The 24,378-nt window shown below is 40.1% G+C and overlaps 1 protein-coding gene across 1 annotated transcript; it reads right to left on the bottom strand.

Annotated features, from left to right (window-relative positions):
* Nucleotides 1–6,240: 6,240 nt before the first annotated feature.
* LOC142389783 (sodium- and chloride-dependent GABA transporter 1-like) lies at nt 6,241–15,419 on the bottom strand. Its single transcript, XM_075474879.1, has 15 exons — nt 15,080–15,419; nt 13,641–14,021; nt 13,264–13,395; nt 13,034–13,134; nt 12,806–12,915; nt 12,503–12,635; nt 11,691–11,825; nt 11,492–11,595; nt 10,719–10,843; nt 10,431–10,543; nt 9,733–9,864; nt 9,470–9,572; nt 9,108–9,208; nt 8,777–8,944; nt 6,241–8,646 (listed from the first exon to the last, which is right to left on the bottom strand). The coding sequence occupies exons 2-15, from the start codon at nt 13,867–13,869 to the stop codon at nt 8,212–8,214; spliced, it is 2,121 nt and encodes a 706-aa protein (XP_075330994.1). The 5' UTR covers nt 13,870–14,021; nt 15,080–15,419; the 3' UTR covers nt 6,241–8,211.
* Between the last annotated feature and the right edge of the window lie 8,959 nt (nt 15,420–24,378).

Below are 24,378 nucleotides of genomic sequence, written 5' to 3' on the forward strand. Positions count from 1 at the left end.
GGCTCAGGGCAGGGAGAGCATGAAGCCTACGTGCTCGAGGAAAAGAGGACAGACTGGGTAGGCCACTGTGGCCCAGCTTGGTCCGACTCACTCATCAGTGAGCACAACTCCCAAACCTCACTGACAAATCAGAGTGGAAGGCATGCACCACATCAGAGCTGTGATTCACCGCCGCCCCAAGACCAAGCGCGCCCTGAAGCCCTTCAGACTTCTTAATCATCGTGCGGGCATGTGTGGATGCTGTTTGTGGAGGAGAGTGAGACAGACAGTGAATGAATGAGCTTGTTTGCAAATGACAGCGCTTCTATAAAAGTTGCCTGTGTGTTTTCTGTGTGTCAGAAAGAGTAAAGTGGATTTTAACAGGCCTTCAAAATGCCTCCCAGAGTGCAGAACTGTATGTGTTTCATGCCTTTGCCAATTTTTTCGTTAACATTGTAGGTAAGGGCTTATTTAGCGATGTGGGTCAGCTTAGATATCTGTGTCTTATTCTGCACAGCTACAAGTGCAGTCAAGGGCATAACCACATGAGTGAAAATGTCGTGCAGCAGTGGGGACAATGCAATGCACGTGTGGAGGGCGCTTGTTCACATTTGCATTTGACAGTGTGCCAAAAGTAATCGAATTAACATTCTTTTGCATGCAGACACATAGACAATTAAAAAGGAATCTTTTCGACAGCATATAGGGATCGTATGCCATGTGCCAGAATAAGAAAAAGTCAGTAATTTCATGTTCAGTTTAAACATATTCATGTCAGAAAATCAACTGATTTGGCTCACGAACTCTTCATCATCACCTGCTCCTCACCTTCCTCCTTCCCTTCATATTTCAGTTATAGTAAACTGAGGAGATTGAGGCAACATCCTGAGGAATGAAGTGTTAAGTGTGTGCTGGCGTAATCTGACAGAACTTATTTAGAATGCAGGTCTTTACTAAAGCTGTGCCTGGAGCAGCTGCCCGGTCCTGTCTTCACGCTTAACAGGAGTATGTGTTCACTTTCACATACAGTGCCTCCATGCCTGGATGCTAAGATATGCACCAACGTGTTTGCAAATCTGCATGTATTTCCATAGAGATATACAGACACAAGTATATGCCAGTTTACAATGCGCATCTTAAAAAACATCATTTGCACCAATATCCCGCACAAACAGGTGTGTGCAGCATCCAGGAGATTAGCTACTGAGTGGTGAAATTCAGTAGAACACGGAGTAGCTTTCTTCTGTTGTCATTTCTGTGCAAAGACTGGGATACAAATAACTCCATTTGATCTTGGCACAGTTTTCCATTTGTCAGCTATTATCAAAGTCCCACAGCCTGAAATCCAATGTAAAGAGACCCAGGGTAGAGTATGTGACCCTTTGGGCAGGGAATCTAGGAGGAAGCCATTAGAGGAGCTTCACTGGAGAGCTAGCACTTCTTCCTACTGGCTTCACATCAGGGCACAAGATCATCCAAAGCACCCACTGTGCGTGACATCCAGGCAGTGTAACATGTCCTGCTGACTGTGTGGAATTTCTTCGGCTGGCAGACGTTTGTCACGAGCTATTCAGCTCTGGAAATTAGCTGGCTTTGATAACAGCTATGTGATTGTATTTGTTCAAGATTTTCCAATATTTCAAGAATGCTTAAAAACATGGCCGTGTTTATGCAGAGGTACATTTAGACAGTACATTATTTGGGAACATTAGAAGAAATTGCTGCTTCTTTTGCAGATATAATCTGCACACTGATTCCTTCCTCACTACGCCTATTCCTCTGCCTGATTTGCATTAAGTTTTTGACCCAGGCAGTAATCTACAGTGACTCCCCCATAAGCCTCTGGCACATTGGGGAGATGTTATAAGCTGTGACAAAAGACAAGAAGCACTGGAGCAAACTGAAGGTAGCAGGGGACAGTTTCCCGATTAGCAAAACTTGTTCTCTTAATTGTGACGTTGAATTCACTCTCACAGACACTCATTTTCATCCCAGTTACTTTGCTATCTTCTGTTTGGATTATACAGGCAAATGCAGACCCTCCAAATGAGGGCAGGGCCATTGCTGTGTAGAAATACACAACAATGTATTTGTGTAAGAAAACACAAGGTTTTCTTCTTGTGTTGTTATAGGTTAAAACTGTTGAAAAAGACAAGGTGGAGATCTCTTCTGCAAACATCACAGAAGAGAAGGATTTTTTTTAAAATTCCAAATCATAGCTATTCAAGCAGGAAACGTAATAAACTCACATGGTTTGTGACAGGATACCCTCTTTCAGCATGTGCCTGAAAATCTAATCTTTACTGAAATTGCATGTTGTGAGTTTTGCACCCTGAAATAATCAGAACATTTGCTGTGTCACAAGAATGCATGAAACAGCAAAATCTCTGAGAATTTGCAATAGGTCCCCAAGTGCACCAATTAAATGTGCAGCATACAGTAAATGCATGCTTAGTGTGTATGCAGCACAGTTTGTGTGCATGTGCCAGAAGACACATTGTGAATTGGTAAGCAAGTTCATTCCAGCAAGGTTCATATTCAGACTGCAAAAAGGAGCCTGATTAGCATATATGCAGAAAGGCTTTGCATGCTTGACATCCTCTCAGCCCCTCTGCTGGAGATAGCCACGCACACAACATCCACTGATTACATTGATATGTAGATTCATGCATCTGCAAAGATTAGTTATTCATTAATTTATTTGCTTTGAATTCTCGGGTGAGTGTACCTCAGACAGAAGTCTGGGGCAGACTGAATGAATATGAGGAGAAATGTCACAAATGATCACACTAAATCCACATCAATATTGTGCAGCTTCAGTGACCCACAACAACATAAATCCAACGGGCCATTATGATTAAGAAACTCCTTTGGCACTGGGCTTAAAACAGGGAAAGTATAAACATAATTATCAGCCTTTTCATCTTCACAGCAGAATTAGCTTTTCCTGCTCTAAGTGGGCTATGAGGATTAATGATGGCAGTGTGTGTGAGAGTGTATAAGCTGTAGCGTTCTGTCATCCTTTCAAAAAAAGCATCATGGATCACCAGTTTGCTTCCTCCGTGTCCTCTCTCTTGCAGCCACACTGCAAGCACTTTTTAACTTTAAAAATAGGCTCGCAACAGAGTGTGCCAGGAAATGCTAAACACCAAACAATGTTCCAATGCTCAGATCTGGCCACAAAATGGAGCTGATTTGTGCTCTTCACGACAAAAAATAGTATCACATTAATTGATGCCATCTATATCAATTAATGTGTGCAGTGTTGATGGGTATACCTTATGTCTAGTGTCAGCTTATGGTCAAGTTTATTTATATGCCCAATTAATCAACTAGGCAACTAGGCTTCACATCATCTGCATTATGAAACAGGGAATGAAAGTGAAACTCCCCAGGCTTCAGGGGTGTTCCCATCACTTGCTTATTAAGAAAGAGACAAAACAGATATTATTAGGCGTTAACAAATAAATGCAGAATTATATAAAAAGAAGAATTACTGCTGTTTCTAGAATTAGTACCTATTTGGTGCTATCACAGGAGTAGGTGTTACACTTAAATCTATAACCTGTGAGTTTTTAGAGATGCTGGAGGCTCAGGTTTAGTAGAAAGGGCTGGAGAGACAGGTGAAGTTTCAGCACTCTGTAGACTGTAGATCTGTACACAAACATTCGCTAGTCTCTGCTATCAGAACATTCAAAATATATGGTCCAGTCTAAATGTTATGAGCTCACAATAATTTGAACATGTTTTTAATTAAACTGAATAGGTAATGAATAACAATCTTGTCCAATGCAAATTTCCACGTCAATGCTGATGAAACGATGATGCTCTGCACCTTCTTTTAAATGGAATCCGAATGCCAAAGAAAAAAACAAAACAACTTATGACTTTCTCAAGTACAGATCAAGACAACTCAGCCCTCCAGGTACTGCTACATTTCCAGGGGTCTGACATTGAATCAGTGTCTTGATACAAATGGAAGTCTAATGAATTATTCGCTCTTTTAAGCCCCACATTCGGCAAATGATTAAAGGAAACATAGCTTGAAGTTGGGTTTATATTTTAGAATCGAATGTTGTTTTTCTTTTGAGACCAAAAACAGATTAATTACAAACGCTTTTATGTTTACGCTGGATTATGGCAATATCATCTGCGTGCATTCATCTTTGCAAAGCTTATACACACAAAGGATACTTGCAAGCCATATGCTTGGATTGATAGTTCAATTTGTCCTCCTGCTGACCCCACCATCTGCATATTTCTTATTGAGATTACCTCAGTCTGCTCCTATGGAAGTATGGAGAGTTATGGACTTCTCTCCCAAGACTTATTTCCCCTCTATCTGCTCCTAAAGACAAAGTCACAATACAACCTTAGATATTGTAACATTTTTCATTGCCTGCTGTTTTTTCTTTTTTCTTCACATAGAGAAACACTCAACATGATGGAAACCCTCAGCCATTTATGTATTAATATATGGCTTTTTTATTGTCTAACCCCTGACCAGCTGCAACTTACAGCAAAGTAGAAAAAGTGAAACAAATGCCATACATTTTTCATTATTGTTGCACACAATGAAAAATGTAAGTGTGTTACAATTTACAAAGGAAAATGTGTGCATGTAACAATTTTTTTGGTGAAACTGCTAAGTTTCGCGCCAATATGGTGGCACATTTGGCAGCAAATGTTCGAGCTGATTAATCTCCTTCTATAATCACCTGCAATACCCATGACAGTTATTTACTCTGATGACTTATTTCTGTTTAATCTCTAAAATGTACGATTCCAATGTTTCTTTCATTCATTTTTTATCTTATGTACATTTCTGGATTATCTTTGAGTGCGCATTTTGCATTTTCTGTTGTGTAACCATTTCCTGCCCTGGCCAGGACGCTCAAGCAACAGTCCAGTCTCTTGGCTGAATGAAGGTTAGATAAATTCCAAAATAGATTCCGTCATCTGTATTGGAAACTTGAGCTGAATCTCCTGATCACAAATCAAATCAAATGTAACGAACACAGAACTGATCTTGGCACAATGATGTCAACTTAAGACAGAGAAGCAGAGCAATAGATCAACTTTTGTTGACATCCTCTCAATTCAAATAAGAGACTCGTTATCTCTGAAGCACAGGGAAAACAAAGCATTTTTTCTTTTGCATATAAAAACATTGATAATGAAACATAATAAAGTGAACCTCTCACCGTGGAGCGGCAGAAAATTGCCGCCCCAAACCAAAAGACTAACTGTGTTCTGCTAGATTGCTCCCAACTAATCAAGATCTTCCTCCTCCTGTCCTCCCCCTGCCGAAAAAATGATGATCAATGGCTATTGTAGATAAAAGACAACAGTCCGGGCTGTTGCTGTGGTGACTTGTTTTCATAGGTAATGATGCTAAATTACACAACTAGTAATAAGGGATGCTACTAAGTCATCCATCTGGGAATAGTTTATATGAGCTGCCATCATAGGCATTTTTCAAACCCCAGTCCACTCAAACATACATCTTTCTGTTCCTGACCTGTCTCTCTTTCTCTCTCACTCACACACGGACACACGGACGGACACACACACACACACACACACACACACACGCACACACACACACACACACACACACACACTCAGACTGACACACACAGTTTGCCACGAGCTACTAAAGGGGACATCTCATTCTTTTATCCAGGGCGAGTCATTGTGGTGGTGTCAGCTGGTGCCGTCTCTTTTATCACACTGGAAGCTAATGGAAGCAGCAACTGCAGGAGGTGGGGGAGACGATGCAAGCTCACACACGCACGTACACACACACACACACACACACACACACACACACACAAATATAGATACACACTGAGCCGTGAGAGGCAGGGGAGATGGGGCGAGCGGGGACGCCAGGCCCCACGGCTAGAGCTGTTTTGTGGCGATGCTTTTCTTGCTCGCCGAGGCCCCTCTATCAGCGTCTCTTTCTGACACTCAAAAAGAAAAAAAAAAGTACAGAAGGGATTCAAACACTTTTCTCCTCTAATGTCTTTTCCTTTTTTTATTGTAATGATTAATCTCTCTCTCTCTCTCTCTTTTGTTTTTTGCTGGATGTCATCTTAACCCAAAGCTGCCAAGGAAAAGGTTTTACTTAATCTCACCTGGCCTCATCCGACCTTGTAAATGTATTGGTTTCATGTTTTCTTAAATCTCATGACTGGAACTGTTCTGTGGACAGGGCTAATTTACAAGGGTGGAAACAACAGCCAATTACTGCAAGAGGATTCAAAGCAGCGTGCATCTTTTGATAGGGTAATTGACCTGATTCAGTGGCAGTGTTGTCAGAAACACTGTTGCATTGAAGACACATGCTATTAGGGATGATGCCAGGCATGTATTGTATTCTTATTTTCTATAACTCTTTATTTTTTCAGTCTTTTTCTGTTTGTATAACATAACAATCGTGCTTTATCATTTGACACCATTTAGATACATATCATGTTTATATTATGTTTTACATTAGGCAGTGAGACAGTTAAAAATATACAAAACAATATTGTTTAACTAGACATAGTTTTCTATTTTTTCAATATAATCGTATCTTTATCATCATCAACATAATTTCATATATTTCTGTAAGATATGTGCTTTAGCTTCTGTGATCAAAATATTATTGCAGAAAACAGCAACTCCATTTTTTCAACATTTAGACAATAACTTCCAATGTAGTACAGACATTCACAGTTACATGTTTTACACAGTACAGTTTTACAACAAACTTCCAGAGAAAACTGTGGTAGAGTAACTTTATACAAAATTCACAGGACATGAACTGGAGCCATTTCCCATTTTCGCTCAGTTGTTTTGCCTTTCGAAGTAAACATGTTCCGTTCTACCAGATGCCTTTCACAGTAGCTGCCATAGAAGCAAACTAACATTGTCCTAACACGCCATGGCAAAAGTCTGGGGAAATTAAAGCTTGATGCTTTTTACTAGTAAACCAAAGACAACATAAACAAAAAGAGAAACAGACCACCTGCTTACTGGCCTGCACTTATACATCTACATATGTATTGCTGAATACATATTGATCAAAGTATGATTGATCATGATGACACATTTAGAGAAAAAAAAGAAAAAAAAATCATGACTTTACTCAAACACAGAGTTGGTCCCCTTTTTTGTGCTAGCATACAACATATTTTGTAGTTCTGGCCAGTCATGTAAACAGACTATGGCTTGGCTGAAATTGGTGTGCTGGCTTAAGGCCTTCTCTGTTCTTCTTCTTTTGATTTGTCAGGAGACATTTTTAGAAAGTTTTCAATGATGTTCCTGAGGAAAGCATGCAAAACGTAAACAGGATTGACTGTCAGCATTAAGGGATAGTTAATGTTTGTAAATCACTTTTCTAACCCTGTTGCTTCTTCTTCTTCTTTTTTTTTTCTAAATAGTTTTTACTTCTTTGTACCCTGTGCTTTGCCAACCGAATGCTAAACGGCATAGTTTTTGCTTTTGTCTGCCTATTGATTTTGGTCCTCCATCACAACACATATAGTATAAAACATCCTAAAAATAATTCTAAAAATGCTTTGATCACATAAAAGTTTTCTCTCTCTTTTTTTTTTTTTTTTACTGAAAAAAACGGAAGGAAAAATAACAGTCTCTCTCACACACAAAATCTTTTGCAACACATACTGGATTGCTCCAGAGCTCTCATCGCGAACTTCTTATTGGCATTGTGCTTACTCAGAGCTCCCTGTCTGCCTTGCGGCTTGTAGTTTGCCTCACAGAGAGCAACGTTTGGAAAAGAGACAACTGTGTGAGGTTTAGTAAACATCCACAGAAAAAATTGACGCCACCCTTTGCACTCTTCAATGATGTCAATTTTGTTCACTACTTCATCTACTATATTCACACGGTATTTACTTGATTCATTAAGATATTTAACAAGTCTCTAATCTATATCTAAGATTTTTTTCTTTTTTCACAGTATAACACAGTATGTTTACATGTTTTATTCAGAGTTACGCTTGTACTTGTGAACACTAACAGTCTTTGATATTGTTTTCAGAATTCAAACCAACAATAAGACATCATTGGCTTGATTTTACAAATGCAGAAAAAATGAAACATGGTTGGAAAATCTGTTTTGATCACATATTGCCCCTGGAGGTAGGTGAATCAATTAAAATCTTGGAAGTCCCTTGTAATGTTCTCTTTTGTCTACATGCTCCATGAGGGTTTCTTTGTTGTCTACACATTGGCCTCGGCATTGGTTAGGTTAGAGGTTGGGCTTGCTGGGTTCGGGGGGTTAACGGGCTCTGTTGGGCTTGCTGCTTTGGGTGGTGGGTTGGTTGGACTAACAGTTGTAGTGGTGGGGTTAGCCGGACTGACCACAGTGGTGGTTGTGGTGGTGATAGTGGCGGTAGGACTTGTGGCTGGAGAAGTGGGGGCTGGATTAGCTGGTGGAAGAGCTGCGTTAGCAGGTGTAACAGGGCTGGTTGAGTTGACAGGAGCCGGACCGGTGGGGCTTACTGGGTTTGCAGGAGCGGGGTTGGCAGGGCTCGTGGGGTTGGCTGCATTGACAGGGCTGGACAGATTAGCGGTGTTGGTTTCTGCTTGCTGCTCGGGTCCGTTTTCCTGTTGTCGCCTGACGACTGCAGGAGGCTGGAACATTATCCGAAGTCGCTGGTAGAGAAACACACAGCAAACTGATTACATATGAGAAAGGGAATATAATGATACACACAAAAATCTGACAACAACTAAATCTGTGATGTTCATCCAAAAAATTAACAACAGATAATTTCCTTCCTACCTCCTTGAAAGTGCCCTTGAGCCCAAAATACATATACACCATGTATCCAGGTATGAGAACCATGGAGGACGTCGCCATGAGCCAACCTACTCCCTGACCCCAGCCCGGGAACACATAGTCTCCCATTTTGAGAGGAACCATTTGTATGGCGCTGAACAAGAACACCCCCTGTAGGAGACACGAGACGCTTTATGCATCCTGACACATCTGACTATAGACAGCACTGTCTCGGTCTGACATGGCTGCAGGCAGGTAATATTGACTTTATTTATTGTTTCATTTTTCATGTCATGACTTTAGATGTACTGTTCTATTAGCTGAAAGTACTCACACCGACGATGAGAGGGGTGAACACAAGCCAACACATCTTCCACCATATACAAGGTCTGTAGCCAATCATCTCCTGGATGTTGTCGTAGAACTTGTTCACACCTGCCAGACAAATTAATCTCTTATCAAAATATTCATGTCCAATTCATTTCAATTTGCTGCCGATGTGCCATGCATGATGATAAGGATGGTGACATGGAACCCGCGAGTGCTTGTGACCTCGAGGTTGAACAGCTTTTGAAGCTTTCAGGTTTTACCCCAACATGCCATATTTGAGATACATCTAGTTGCCAAATTGTAAAGAGAAATATTACTTTTAATCTTAACTCTGTGCTGTTTGCATTAAAAAGTGACAACACATACCGTAGAACCAGGATATGGAGATGCATTCAAAGAAGACCAAGAACAGCAGACACATTCCACTGGCGGAGTAGTAGTCAAACAGTTTGAACACATAGATTCCTCCCTGGTTACAATGTGAAAGAAAAGGATTATTAAAGACTTAGTGTGTGTAAATATTTTGTGTCTGAATTTGCAGTCTTGTATCTTTTCATCACATTTTAATTTCCTTTACTGGTTCTCGTGCCATTTATATTCTATTGTGAGAAGAGAGGGCCCTGCTGTACCTGTGTGATGTTTGAAAGTCCGATCACATAGGACACCAGGCAGACAGCAGCGATGAAGATCTCTCGTCTACCTCGAAGAACTCTGGGGAACTCATCCACGATGGCGGTGATGAAGCCTTCAACAGTGCAGAACTGAAGGACAGGATCACAGAAACAGCTTTAGGCATGAGAATGAAATTATGCACTATTTGCACCTTGCTCGTCAAAGAATATATTCAAAATCTATTCTTTACAAAAAAAATGCAAAGATATTCTGCTGTTTACATTGTACTGATGATAAAAAAAAAAACAGCAATGTGCACCAAACCAAGGAACAAAAACACATTTATAATTATAAGAAGGATCAAGAATCCACTTCTTGGAAGTCATTTTGTTAAAATGAAAAAAGAAGTGTTACTATGCCATTTAGAATAGTAGTTGTATTTTTTTTTTTTTTTGAAGAGCATGTGGGCACAGCCACTGTGGCCTTCAAAACACACACGAAATAAAGAAACACAGGCAGTGGGACCTGCGGGCACATGGAGGTGATAAAGTTGCATTAATAATACTTGACAGCTAATGTCAAAGCCCCAATATATCTGTCCAGCAGAAACAAATTGCACGCTTATCATGCAGGAAGCCGAGGTGAGCCACATGAAATGTACCTGCTTTTAAATATTTAGGTCAGCCCGTGAGCAGATCATCTCCAAGCCCCTTACCTGGCTGTCTATCCCCAGCATGAGAAGCATGGAGAAGAACAGAATGGCCCAGAGAGGAGACACAGGCAACTGGGTTACAGCCTCTGGGTAGGCCAGAAAAGCTAAGCCAGGACCTAGATGATAAACAGGAAATGTTTCATATTTCATCAGCGTTATTCTAACAACTGCAAATGCATGTATTCATGTAGAATCAGCTAAAAAAAAGCAGTGTTTCTCCATCAGGATCAGTGACAGTATGCCAGAAAAACTGAGATATAAACATTACAGAAGAAAGCAATCAGCTGTTACCTGAAGCTGCTACATCGGCAATCTCTTTCTTCGTCACATGTGCCATGAAGCCAACAATGGAAAAGATTACAAAGCCAGCAAACATGCTGGTACATGAGTTGATGCAGCACACAATGATAGAGTCTCTGGGGAGAGGAAATATAAAATAGGGCCGTTGTTAAATGTTTCAAATCGACTTTTCTTTTTTTTTTAGTTTTCGTTTTGTATTAACCTTCCCTGAAAATTACAAAGAGGGGCAGCTGTGGGAATGCATAAATGCTCCTATTCATTTTGATCATACAGATGTTAAGCTGAAAATAATAGCAAATAGAAACTTATTATATTCCAGGACTCAAATAAAATCATTAAATTATCCAGAATTTCTATGCATATATCACAGAAATACAAATCTGTTGAAAGAAGCAGAGAAAAAGCACAAAATGAATGCATCTCCTTTTTTATGTAACTGATTGTTTATGTGACCTAGAACCACAGGGCTGTTAGACAAAATGCTCAGGCTCTACGATGATAGTTTTCTTTTTCCTCCTGCATGAAATGGAAAGAAGCAGCCTTCAGTTTAGATCTTTATTATATTCATGCCTCAAATTCACTTTAATTAGGCATCTTAAAGGCTGTTACCATGCACTCTTATATCTCGGGGCAATTATATGGTAAAATGGCAGCGATTTGATTACTGCCATCTTCAGTTATTACAGTTTGCCTCATATAGTAGCAGCTTTCTCTGTCATTGATTCATAAAAGACATCCAGCTCTTGAATCATCACCAGTCTCACCTGTAAACATCGTTTTTGAAAGGGTTATAGCTGCCTAGAGCTATAAGTGACCCCAGTCCCAATCCATAGGAGAAAAATATCTGGGTTGCAGCATCTAGCCATACCTGACAAAGAAACACAAGATTTTAGCTGAGGCGGAATTCTGCTCCCTCAGGTATTAAGCACATAGTAAGTAAATCATATGATAATACACCATTACCTCAGATTCTTTGAGCTTTTCAAAGTCAGGGGTGATATAGAACAAAATTCCATCTTTAGCTCCAGGTAGAGTCACCCCACGGATGAAGAGAATAAACAGCATGAAGTAGGGGTACGTAGCTGAGAAGTAAACGACCTATAAAATAGGAGGCAGTTGTCAGCAGGGTAACATCATTGCATTTTCAGGGTATGTAAGGGAATAGTCATATGGAATTCTATATGAAATAGTCACTGTGGTGCATTAAATTTTCATGAGGCTTGTAAAGTTTCTTTACATATATACATTATAACAATTATTAAGCAAATAATTCACCACAGCTTCCATTAGAGCCAGCTCTCTGTGTCTCACTGCCTTCTCATCACTGTGCAAGGATTTTGAGAGCAAAACGTGGGAGGGGGTTGGGGTACACTTTGACCAAAACAAATTTTGTTTGTCATGGTCATGTGATGAACAAGACTTTGAAAATGTGGTATCACATGGGAGAGAAACTGCTCCAAGCGAAGGGGGAGGATGTTGCCAGATTGTGGGGTATGGCTGATTGTTGCTCCTCCTATCATGAATCCACACTCAGTACAGAAAATATGTCAGGAGAATTGGAATTAGGGGAGCCACCATGAGGCAGAAAAGGATTAGGGAGCGGGAGTTTTTAGTCTCTCTTATTTCAAAATCAATCTGGACAATGCTGCCTGCAGTCCTGAAAGATTGATGAGGTGATATTAGACTGTTTAATATTGCATAGCTGTCACACACCCCTTATTAGAACCCCTATAGCATAGGAGGTCTTGGTTTGCCAAATCTGCCAAACAGCTTACCTTCCCTGTCCAGCCAACCCCTTTCCAGATACAGAAGTACACAAGGACCCAGGCAATGGCCAGTGTTATTGCCAGTGGCACCCGAAGCTGCCCTGGTTTTTCCAAGCCATCAGTCATTTGATGCATATTGCGCCTATAAGTCAGAGCAAGCAACAATAAGACTATTATAGACGCAGCGAAATAAGCATGCAGCAGTGGAGGCTGTCTTTTATGTCGCTCAGAGAGGCATGCAGGAGAGTTCATAACTCTCTGACTGACTCTATAACTGTTGTGAAAAGCAAGAGAGAACAGTCAATATCGTACTCCCAAAACTCCATCACAGCACTGGTGAGATTGGTGGTATCTGCAATGGAGTAGTTTGTGTAACATTTGTCTGTGTTCCATGGATTGTTACATGAGCTCCATGGAAGATCCTGGATGAAAAGAAAGAAAAAATGTTGTTGTTTCTTCCAGATATCACAGCCTGCATTCCTTACTAAGTTAACCTTATGCTGCTATCATATTTCAAACACCTCACTCTGTAATACTTACAGCGGTGAATGAGTTGTACAGGTAGTAAATGGCCCAAGCAATGATTACAATGTAGTAAATGTTAAGCCAGAAGGACAGGACAGCCGCAGCAAGGCCCACACCTATCATAGAAAAATTAATTAGATTGTGTGTGTGGCCTCATAAATTATTATTATATTTCCGTCAATGACTGGCAGTATGAAAAAAACGTGTCAGCACACACACTGATCCAGACATATTTTGTTATATACCTTTAAAGACAGGTGCAAGTTTCCACACACCAAGCCCTCCAATGGAGGTGTATTGACCGAGGGAGGTTTCCAGTAGGAACAAGGGGACCCCGGCAAATATGAGGGTCAAAAAATAGGGAATCAAGAAGGCTCCTGGATGGACAAAAGTAGATCAAGTTATGCATTTAAAAACGAGCGATGCTCCGCTAAAACTGCGCTGGCGCATTACTGAAAACACAGCAACGTAAATGAATTAGGATTGCAAATGTAACTGGGTGATCGGAATTAATTATTTTAATGTTATCGATACAGTCAATTAAGTAAGCTCGACAAAATGCATCGCAGCGATGTCTGGGTCGTGCAGTGTGCATGAATTAGCTGTGAAAAAAAATGTTTACCTCCACCGTTTTTTCCACAGAGATAGGGAAATCTCCACACGTTTCCCAGTCCAATTGCATAACCCACGCAAGACAGGAGGAAATCAAATTTTCCCGCCCATGTTTCTCTGTCAGGCAGGTCCTGTTTCTGCTTTTCGGGTTTCACGTCCAGTGACTTGGGCTTGTCATTACTGGCCAGCTCGTTCAGTTCTGTCACTTGTCCATCCGTTTTGGTGCCGTTCGTCGCCATGTCTCTGGATTTGGCAGAGGTCCTGACAGGAGGACGAGGGGCTTCAGCACCAGTCCACGTAGACAGCAGCTTCGCGGTTTTTAGAACTAACCTTCGGACCAAATGTCTTGAGATGAAGCCTGTGCACCCACGGCTCGTCAGTCGCCGTTAACCTACAAGCGTGATCAGAGTAACTGGTTGTTCAGCGGGCGCGGAAAATATGGTTACCTATTCATCAAAAATGTACACATTTTACATTCTTTTACCCCCGCAGAAGTGCGATGAAACAATGGCAATTACATCCAAAACACACACACAGTCTGCTTTGAAATACATATTTAAATTCGCAGAGTAATGCATATCCTTATAATTTGGCACAAAAGTGAATTTTTCATTCATGTCAGACTCAACAAATGCCAAAAAAAAAAAAAACCCAGTCATGCTGACTTGCCTCCACAAGTAAAAGACAGACGACAGACTGCACATAAATTGACAGCCAAAACCGGATCAGCAGAAACGGTAGCCTAAACAAAGTCTGCAGTCAAATATGGCGAAAAAAGACATGAACAATTGCCAGCACAGACAGCGACGGAAAATCAAAACTTGACGACAAATCGCAGCCTCCAAAAACATGCTCATGAAGCGCAGGGCGCGCTGTCGCAATAACGGATAACCTCCGAGGATTAAGCACAATTAAGTCCACCAATTACCATCTACAGATTATCCTAACAGTTATCCACATGCATAATTGCAAGCAGCGGGGATACAAATATTACTCAAACAAACTGGAAAACGAAACGCATAGGGGAGACAAAAGGATGCCCAATGCGTAAAGGCTTTACGCATCGAGCTGCACACAATGTTATCCCATTTTATCCAATTCATTGAGCACTGTGCGCGTTTTTCAGCACACCATTATGCGTCTCCACATTTGCGGAGTCCAACAAACTGGCAAACAGTAATCAAGTCGGCAGGTAATTGGATGTAGCAAGGAGGTTTAAAGATCATCGTGCAATCATTACTCTGATCCTGGCAGCGCATTAAAAGCCTCGTTCACAATTTAATCGCTCCAACTATTGCAGCAAACACAAAAGTACCATGCACACACAAATGATACAAGAACCATGCATTAAACTGACCCGTTTATATGGGGGCGGAATAAGAAAAGGTATAGGTTGCTCGCGTACAGACAGAAAGAAAGAAAGAAAAAATCAGCACCCAGTTTACTCACAATGAATCTGTGATCTGTGCCGCCAAAGATCCGCTGTCTGCCACAAATGTCGAAACGAGGTATCCGTAGATTCCTCTTGTGGATGAAGTTGTAAACTCCCAATATTTCTTGAAACATAAATGGATTTTACTTCCATTAAAAGACTTAAAGGGACCATGCAGCCTTAGCGGTGTCCAAGCAGGAGCTGTCCAGCGGGGAGCAGTGCTGAAGACCAGGAGGAGGAAGAGGAGGAGGAAGAGGAGGAGGCTGTATCAACACGGGAAGAAGGCGCTTTGCCTTGTGCGACTGTCTAACATCAACAACCAGAGACTCAACTCCCATCTACACAGCCTCAATGTCATCTCAAAGTCACCCCCCCCCCCACACACACACACACACACACACTCCTCAACCTCTTCCTCGTCCTCATCTATCGGCTGTACTGACATCACACTTCAAGCCTGCTTGTTTAAATTTTCAGTATATTGTACTATTTTCATTTTAATTATCATTGATGATAACAATTACCCCCCCCCCCCCCCCCCGTTTGGCAGTGAATTTGTGTGATCCAAGATTGGATATTCCCATTTAATTCTTATTTCAATGTGATAGATTTTGTCAGTCGGGGAATATATTTCAAACAAATGAGTTTTTAATCTCACCTTTTTAAAGAGTATTTTTGCATCGTGGCCCCCTGCAAAACAATTGACCCCCCTTCTTACACACCCACAGAGGGAAAAAAAAAAATCAACACACGTCCTCCCCCCAGTGTTCAAATGTATGGTCGAGGTGCAAAATGGAAACATATGGAGGGTAATATAAGCAACATTGTCAGGTCCAAGCGCGTGTATTTGGTTGGTGAGGTCAGTCGGCTGCCTGCAAATCTGGCAAACTATGATAAAGGGAGCCCGTCAATAAAAGGAGGGCACATTGACTGGTTGTCTAACTCTGCCTGTAATCGTCCAAAGCCCGGCGTCTTCCATAGGGGATGATATGCGAAGGATAAACTCGAGGACTATAGCTGGCAATTTTTTGGGGAAAAAAAGATGCGAGAGAGAGAAAAAGGAAAAAAAGGTTTAAATAGGCTAGGTGATGGGGATAATGTTACAGGCAAAAAAAAGCGAGGAGTGGATCCAGTCGCGTTTTTGTCCCCCCCCCCCCCCCCCAAAAAAAAGAAGAAAAAGTAGAAGACAAGAGCAGAATGCGTCTTGAGGAGCTCGTCAGTTCAAAGTGAACGGTAAGTGCTTCACTGGCCATACAGACAGGCCCACTTGTTTGATTTACTTGAATATTTATCACAAGTTTTTCTTGCGTTACTGTGATGTCACAATGACTTGTACATGTGCTTCCTTCTACCAGTTTGAAGGCTTGCGTGTTGTCCTCGTGCTCATTGTTTTCGCATCCCACACGTGTGCGATGGTGTCACTTACTTTCTTGCGAAATAAACGAATGCTAAAAATGAACAGAGTTGTCCTAGAATAGTGTTAGAAAATACAAATTTCTCAAAAAGTTGAGCTGGATGGCGTGTACGTGCCTGAGTGTGATGCAAACTGTTGGAAATGCTCGCGCAGAAAGATCAGGAGCGTCTACACTCCAGCGCGAGCGCTCCTTTCACAGGCTGAGAGGGCACCAGATGGCAAACCAATGAGGGGTGCACTAACCGACTAAACGATACCACATGAAATGCAGCATTTAAAATCCCATCTGGGTTGCCGTCCCCGCGGACATGGGGAGTGAAACATGACACATATTTATACACCTGCCGATGGAGCACCCAGGCATGTCCAATAGGCTGGTGACATGCACTGAGCCAGCTGACCCCTTCACCCCGGAGCTTTGCTTTGATTCAGCTCACTAGCCTTTTCACCAGTAGCCCTCCCTTTAGTCTCCCAATTTCAATCAGAAGCCTGCACGCGGGTCCTCGTGAAAGTCTTGTGTGCTCCATTAGGCTGAAATTGCTTGTCCTTTCCTGTAGCGGTTTTTTAAGTATGTGACTGAGATTGAGGCTGGAGTTGCCCCTTCTTTATAGGCCCAGTGCCTGTAAAATCAGTGTGATGTTAGGCAGGAGTTTACACAAGGTGCCACTGAAGATTAACTATTGGCTTCTTGTCATTTTTAAAAGTTTATTTGGACACGATAATGATGTATGCATTAGATGTGCTTTATCCACTTGTGTCACTATCTATATTTTGGGAAAATGATATCTAGAAATGAGACAACTTGTAACAGAATGGATACTTCTACCCTGATTAAACCGCAGTGCAATGAATCAAAGATGACATTCTTTGAAAGAAACACTAAAGTAATTTCACACAGTTTACTGTTTTTTTTTAAAAGCATCTCAAACATTGTTGAAATCCTCTCTTCAGGTTTCTCGCTGTAAAGATCAGCTTCCACTTTCTCCCTTGATATGAGCACTTTTTTAATGACCCACCTTAAAAATATTGTTTTAACTGCTCACTAATCTCTATGCAGTTTTTCCGAGCTTTTCTCAGTTTTCGAACGCACATTCTTGGGCTCATGTTTTTCAGCAGCACTCTGCAATACGAGGCCACAAAATGAACTGATTAGCATGATGATTAGTCATTAGGATGCTAATCATGAGCGATTCACATATTTTATTCATATTATCGTTGGAGTTGTTTTTCTCCTTCGGCTGGAATTGTGTACACATCCTATTTTCGTTCCATTGTAAACATGCAAGTCAAGTGTGGTGACCGCTGATAGTTGACAGTCTGAATATTTTTTTTTTACCTGCAGAGTTTTTTAAAGAAAATGTCAGAATTAGATAATGCTCCTCAATGGATTTGTTGTGGTTACAAAGAGAACAACAAGACTGCGATAATATTGAGTGATGTAGGAAAGCAGAGGAAAATATTCTTTCAAACAATTTGGGTAAATCTAGTTATTGAAAAGGTACCAAAAAACCCTCCACAAAATTTAAACAAAACCTTTGCTCTGAGAGCAACTTTGTCTTCCACCATGTGTCTGAAACGTAAACATGTCTTATTAAGTGATCACACAAATAATTATGCTGGCAGAATCCTTTTTCTGTCTGATCTTTTGCTTTTACTGTATTTGCTGCTGTACATTTCCCTGACTTCTAAAACCTAGGAGAGTGTATTGTTCAACACCTCTGTGGTTGATGCTGGAAGGTTTGACATACACGCATTTCACTCGGGAAATAATGCCTAACCGAATAAGCGCTCACTCAGTATTTCAGTGCAGAGCGCTAATATGATTTGGTCCTCCCCCTAAGGAACGACTGATGATGATTTACCTGACACACCTGCACGTGTTGAGATGCAGAGATGTTCCCTGTGTCTCCACAACGTCTTATGTTTTGAGTTGCTACATTTGTGATTTCACCTCTAAAGACATGGAAATCACTGCAAGGCTTAGAGGCTCCTATTTGTCTATGCTTCTTTGGTAAAGCATTTGTTGAGTGTGACCTAAATTGCTATGAAGTGAGTGCATCAGCAGCTCTGTCTCGCCTGTTTCTTCTTTCCTTCCCTAACGTCTCCCTCTTTCCATCTCTTTGTATGGAAGAGATCTTTCATTTTCCGTCTCAAACACAGACACAAACAGGCAAAACAAGCTAATAAAACATTTTTTAAATTTCAGAAAGCTTCTACCAGATCACTTATATGCCTTGTGAAGTATAGTCGGATGTAAGAATAAGGGAGCAGGCTGCTAATGATATTTCAGCAATATTGTGCGACGCATGCTCCACATTTGGAGAGCTTTCCGTTTCTCTCCTCAATATATATATTTTCTATTCTTATTGTGCCTTTCAGAAGGGATCAACTATGCAAAGAAGTTAAATCCCCAAGCTGTAAATGACTTTTCTTATTTTTCCCGTGTCATAGAATTTGCTGCTCATTCAACAGAAATGCTGTTCCCACAAATCCATACAATTAGACCGTCATGATTCAAGTGACAGCCACCCTGGTTGCAGGTTTAAAATATTTGACATGAACCCATCAGCGTGCATTGATCAGGACACGGACAGCTCCTTGTGCTGATTCGTTGACAGCTCTGTGTGTCAGCCAGCACAAGGTGTGGATTTCATAAACATATGACCTCCACGATAACCAGTATGGGGGCACTGAATTGCTTCAAATTTTGTACATGTGTTGCTAGGCAACAGCATAATCGGTCTCCTTCTCCCCCTCCTTATGTGGCTCTCGACTGGGATTGCTGTGCACTATCACTGAAAATGGTTAATCAACTTATACAAAAAGTCCATTAATGGTCTAGATTATGCTTCTGAGGGTTACAAAGCACATCCAAGGCTATACCGAAATATATGCTAACATGCAAATACATGTCAAAGATTAAAAGGGCCTTTCAAATAAAATTAGCCCAAAACCATCTGACTGGATGTAATCTAGCAGTAACAGCTAAAATGGCAGTTAGAAACTATATTATCAGCATCCAAAAAGGTTATACGGCATACCTTTACGCATACTGATTCTAATGCTGACAACGAATCGGATACAGTTACAAGGACTGCAACAATTGCAACTACACAGTCCAGATTTGTTTATTTAATTTTTTATGTTTTTATGTATGAAAACACTCCAACAAACGTAGTATACACATTATGTGTGAGGCCAAGTATTTTCGTTGCCCGCACAACATCAATGCAGACACTGTTTAGCATTGGGTAAGCTGAGTGTTATCATTTCTGCCAATGAAACAGTTATGACAGGAAGGACATCACTCTTATTCAAATAAGTGGGTATGAATTTATGAAAAAAGTTTAGATTGACAATGTTTTCCAAGTGTTTCCCTTCAACAAAGAGCAGGAGGTTTCATTAATTTTAATCCAGTTCCCCATTTAATTCCATTCCCAAATTCTATTTCAACATTTGGTATTTTCCCTAAGGGAAGGACACGTTTGATATGTTGGTAACCTCTGAATTACAAAGAAACACTACTCTAAGTGATGTCATTCTCAGCCTTGGCCCTGAACCTGAGCACTGGTGTACTTTTTATCTTTTAATTTGACTTCATTTAACCAGGAAAATAGAACATAATATTTAACAAAAGAAAATAATAGATATTAAATAGATATATATAAAAAAAAAATATATATATATGAAATAATAAATATTGGAATATTCCACTCTCAGACTCTCAGATACTGAAAGCATTTTTGTCAGATAATTTGTCCGAAATTTTTAAATGACATATTTTCAAAATCAGATTTAAACTAGAAAAGGTTAATTGGAAGTTTATCAAAAAAAATAACTGTCAGCTGGAGTTTCTGCAGATACAGTATACAGCAGATGTGAGAGCACTCTTACAGTAACACTTAAAATGATTTGAAATTGTAGCATTCTCCCCTAACAGCATTCTTTCAAGTTAATCAGACTTTTAGACCGAATTAAAATCAAAGAGTTTAGATTTACTGTACTAAAAATACAAGGTTAATATAACAAAAGTTGCATCTTATGGTGTCGAGATTCAAATATCTTATTTTTGGAATACTTTGTCTGCCTCTATTTTGAATGAAAAATGACAGGAGAGATGTTTCATGTTCCATTGTACATTTGAACCCCATCTAAGTAAAAAAAATAAATCGTTTCTCTGTCCAAGTTTAATTTTTTTATTTAATGCCAAAGAGATATTTTCTCACACATCTAGCTTTTAAATTAGAGCAACTGCAGCTCTGGCCTTCCATTATACCTCCTGATTACCGCTGCTGCTGTGTTTCCATATATTCTTGTTGGACACCAATTCTCTTTTATCCTTTTCCACCTTCGAGAAGTTTCTCAGTTCAATATTTGAGTCCCTCTTCCTTCTTTCGCCAGGTGGTCTTGATAAAGCATAGTTCAAAAATAGAGAAACTTCATGTATTCACAAGTAATCTTACAACCACAGTTATGTAACATAGCTGACTGGAAATCACGAGTCAAGTCTTTTTGGTTTCAATGACCGCAGGTTTTAAAAACTGAGTATCAGTAACTATATATATATATATTCACATTTGTTGCACTGATATATAATTTGACACATTATTCAAAAGGAACCCTTTCATTCTCAAATAATTTTTGAATCTCTGATGCAAAATGGTACCAAAATGCTGCAGTGTTAGTACTAGTATTTATGTAAATCTTTATGTATCGATAGTGCAGAGTCATTGAAAAACAGGAATTACTTCATCTTATTTCTTTGATTACTCTTCCTTAAGAGCTGCCTTTCGCTTTTTATAATTACTTTCACAGTAATCTTGCGTAGCCTCACCACATTATTACAAATTACGGGATTAAGACAATTTGATTACAAATAAATGACAAATCCACAATAATTAGATTCCTGATCTTTTCTGAGGAAACTTGAGAAATCATTATATTACTGAATGTTTACTGAAGATAACATGCATGATGGCTGAGATTAGATAGTAAAACTGAGCTACCATAATGAGCAGTTATAGTGGAAAGGATTCAATTCAGAAAATGATTGTCTCTGGCAAAACTTCCATGTTTGACTTATTTAGCAGAAGAAACTCAATCCATACTGTGCCTTGTTAGGAGAAGTGTGCTCTGAGAAAACGGCCCCCACATTCAGGTGGTGGTGGAGATTGAAATGCTAATAGCCGTATCATATATCATTTTAACACTTTAAAGAACATCCGTGATTTCAGTGTCTGGCTTTGCTTTCGATTAGTGAAAACCATCTTTGATTCAGTGCATCTTGGAGTGTCGTTTAAGGTTTCTGCTCTGCTCAGCACTGGGGTCACATCTTACTACACGTCAGATATTTTACACCTGAGAAACTGTCAAAAGGAGACAGCGGTTTCAGTGCGCATACAGCATGTCTGGGTTTTGGGAAGAGTGGTGAGTGAAGGGAAGCGAGAGGTTCATCATCAGCATATCCAAATAGGAAGGAGCCAAGACATGGAACTCTTTAAATGGAGGCTTTGACAGAAGCCTGCAATCCTTTCTCACCACACTGCCCCTGCTAATCCCCTCTATTCAACCACATCACTATGGAAACTGACTGGATGTCTCACCCTTGCTGTCTAACTTGTGCCATGCAGCCCTGTCCGTCACTGACATGGAGGGTGTGCAGCAAAATGCTAGCTGATCGTTGCTCCACTACAGTGTCCATGCTGTGACATTGTTGGTTGCTATGCGGATGCTGGATAATGTGTCTCAAAATCAGAGACATTTAAGCAGTTGTAGAAGCTCAAAGCTGAGCAAGAGCAAGCATCTTAGCCTTAACTTGGCTGTACGATGGAGAGTTTGAGGTGGTTGGAGTAAATTTTCATTTTCCCTGCGCCTGCTACCGATTTAATTTCTTTTCCCTTCCTCTGGCAAAATTGCAGGAGAATGTTTGTCATGCTTTTAAAAGGTTTATCAACTTCAAAAGCCCTGGGAGCTTGTCGTCCAGCGAGTCAGTGAGACCATGCAATCCTTCCAGCACTGACAAGAATAGGTTAGAGCATGTGGTCAGAATTTCCCTGTTAAGCTCCCAATTCACAGCTTTTACATAAAGCTGGGAGAGGCACATTTACATATGCCTCTGACGTCAGCTTTAATCCATCCAAAATCACTTCTTCAACCCCCTCACCGTAGTGGAGAAGAGCTCCAGCAATTGCTAATTGCAGAAAATAAAAGAGGGTTGCAATCACAAACACCATCAGCCTGATCAGCACTAACACTGATAGTCTGGGAATGAGCTGGAGAGCATAAGAGCCCACAGGTAAACCCAATCTAAGCCAGTCACAATGAACACTGTACTGCATGCATCACAAGCTAACTTTTTAGCTTTCTGAAATATAACCATGCCTCTTACTTGTTGCAGTCATCTTGCATCTTTTCATGAAAATGCCAAAAAGCATGAATTACCTGCCTGGGTGAATAGTCCCAAAGTTGAAGAAACACTGCACAGGACTGAATTAGATGCTCATCAGTACTGAACACTTAACACAGATTGTCAAAGCATCTGCTTAAGGGGACACTGTTATTCATTCACTTCTTCACTTCAAGCCTGACCTGAAAAATTTATGCAATTACAATCTGTCTGTGAGTTATAACATGTGAGTCTTTAAACTGCTCATGTTGTCTGACCAACCCAGACATAATTGAACTGACACAATGTTAATACAATCAAATGATCTTCAATTATCTGTCATGCTAGTCTTAGTACACAGCCAAAAATAAGCTCTGAGGTAAATCAAAACTGAATTTATACTTGCTTTTCCATAATTTCCCGACAGTGTCACATGTTTTTTTTTTCAAGTTTTATCCGTCATAACATATAATATGAAATGTCATATGGCCCCCACAGAATGTAATTTAATTTTACGAAGCGCATCAGTAAATGGTAAACTCTGCAATGAATAAATTCTGCCTGCGATAAATGATTCATCAGTCATTTGTTCTTACAAATCCACATCTACAGCAGCAGTGCAACAACCAACACTATTTTAACATTCATGGCAATCTAACATTCATACATTAAAACTAAATCAATGTGGGCTTTTATAAATTGCAAAATCCCTCTTGGCCACTTTGCACAAATAATTTACCTGAAGATTTGATACAACCACACACAGACACGCATCTGACCAAACTTGCTTTCAATACCTTTGAAAGAAATAGGACGGTGGGAATATTTGGTCATACATCAAAGTAATTGATTAGCTAGATGTGATGGAATTGTCGGTATCAGATATCATGACAACCCATCAAATAGTGGTTACAATATCTAATTGAATAATATGAGTGTCAATCACGTGTTTATGAACCAGGAAAAATCAAAGGATCATCATAGTCAGACAGAGTCCGCCTCTCAATACTGTAAATGAGTTCTAAACTTTAACCAGAATTGTTAGAACTTTACTTATGTCTAAATGTCATAATGCATAATAGCTGTTATCGTTAGTAGGATCCAGTCTCTTGAGATGCTGAATATCTTGATCAAAATTTCATGGCTATAAGTGATAAACTACCACTAAAACTAGTACTACAACCAACAAATATTGTCATGCCAGGCTAATAAACCAAAAAACTGCACCATAATTATTTTGTCTAAATGTTGTGGCAAACATGTAGACATGTTTGTTTTTCTGTGAAAAGACATGGGCTCTTTTCCCAGAAAACTGTGAAAAGAGCAGAGTCTCTTAACATTCGTAAAAATTCTCAAGTGAAAAGCATGTAATAGGTAAAAATTATGAGCCATTACCATGGAAACCAACAAGCTTGTCCATTTGTGGTTCCAGTCTGTAATTTCAACACCAATACAGCCTTCCTCCCGAATGAATAACAGTTATGTTGAAATGAAGCACAAAACACAGAAATGTTTAC

The sequence above is a fragment of the Odontesthes bonariensis genome, chromosome 10 (assembly GCF_027942865.1).
Source record: "Odontesthes bonariensis isolate fOdoBon6 chromosome 10, fOdoBon6.hap1, whole genome shotgun sequence".
Classification (NCBI taxonomy): domain Eukaryota; kingdom Metazoa; phylum Chordata; class Actinopteri; order Atheriniformes; family Atherinopsidae; genus Odontesthes; species Odontesthes bonariensis.

What these genes read in the sequence shown, in the direction of transcription:
- LOC142389783 (XM_075474879.1), bottom strand. Translation starts at nt 13,869, where the DNA reads ATGGCGACGAACGGCACCAAAACGGATGGACAAGTGACAGAACTGAAC. An exon ending in TTCAAAAACGATGTTTACAG is followed by an intron (nt 10,844 to 11,491) that starts GTGAGACTGGTG and finishes TCCTCTCCCCAG; the next exon opens with AGACTCTATCATTGTGTGCT. An exon ending in GACTTTCAAACATCACACAG is followed by an intron (nt 9,573 to 9,732) that starts GTACAGCAGGGC and finishes CATTGTAACCAG; the next exon opens with GGAGGAATCTATGTGTTCAA.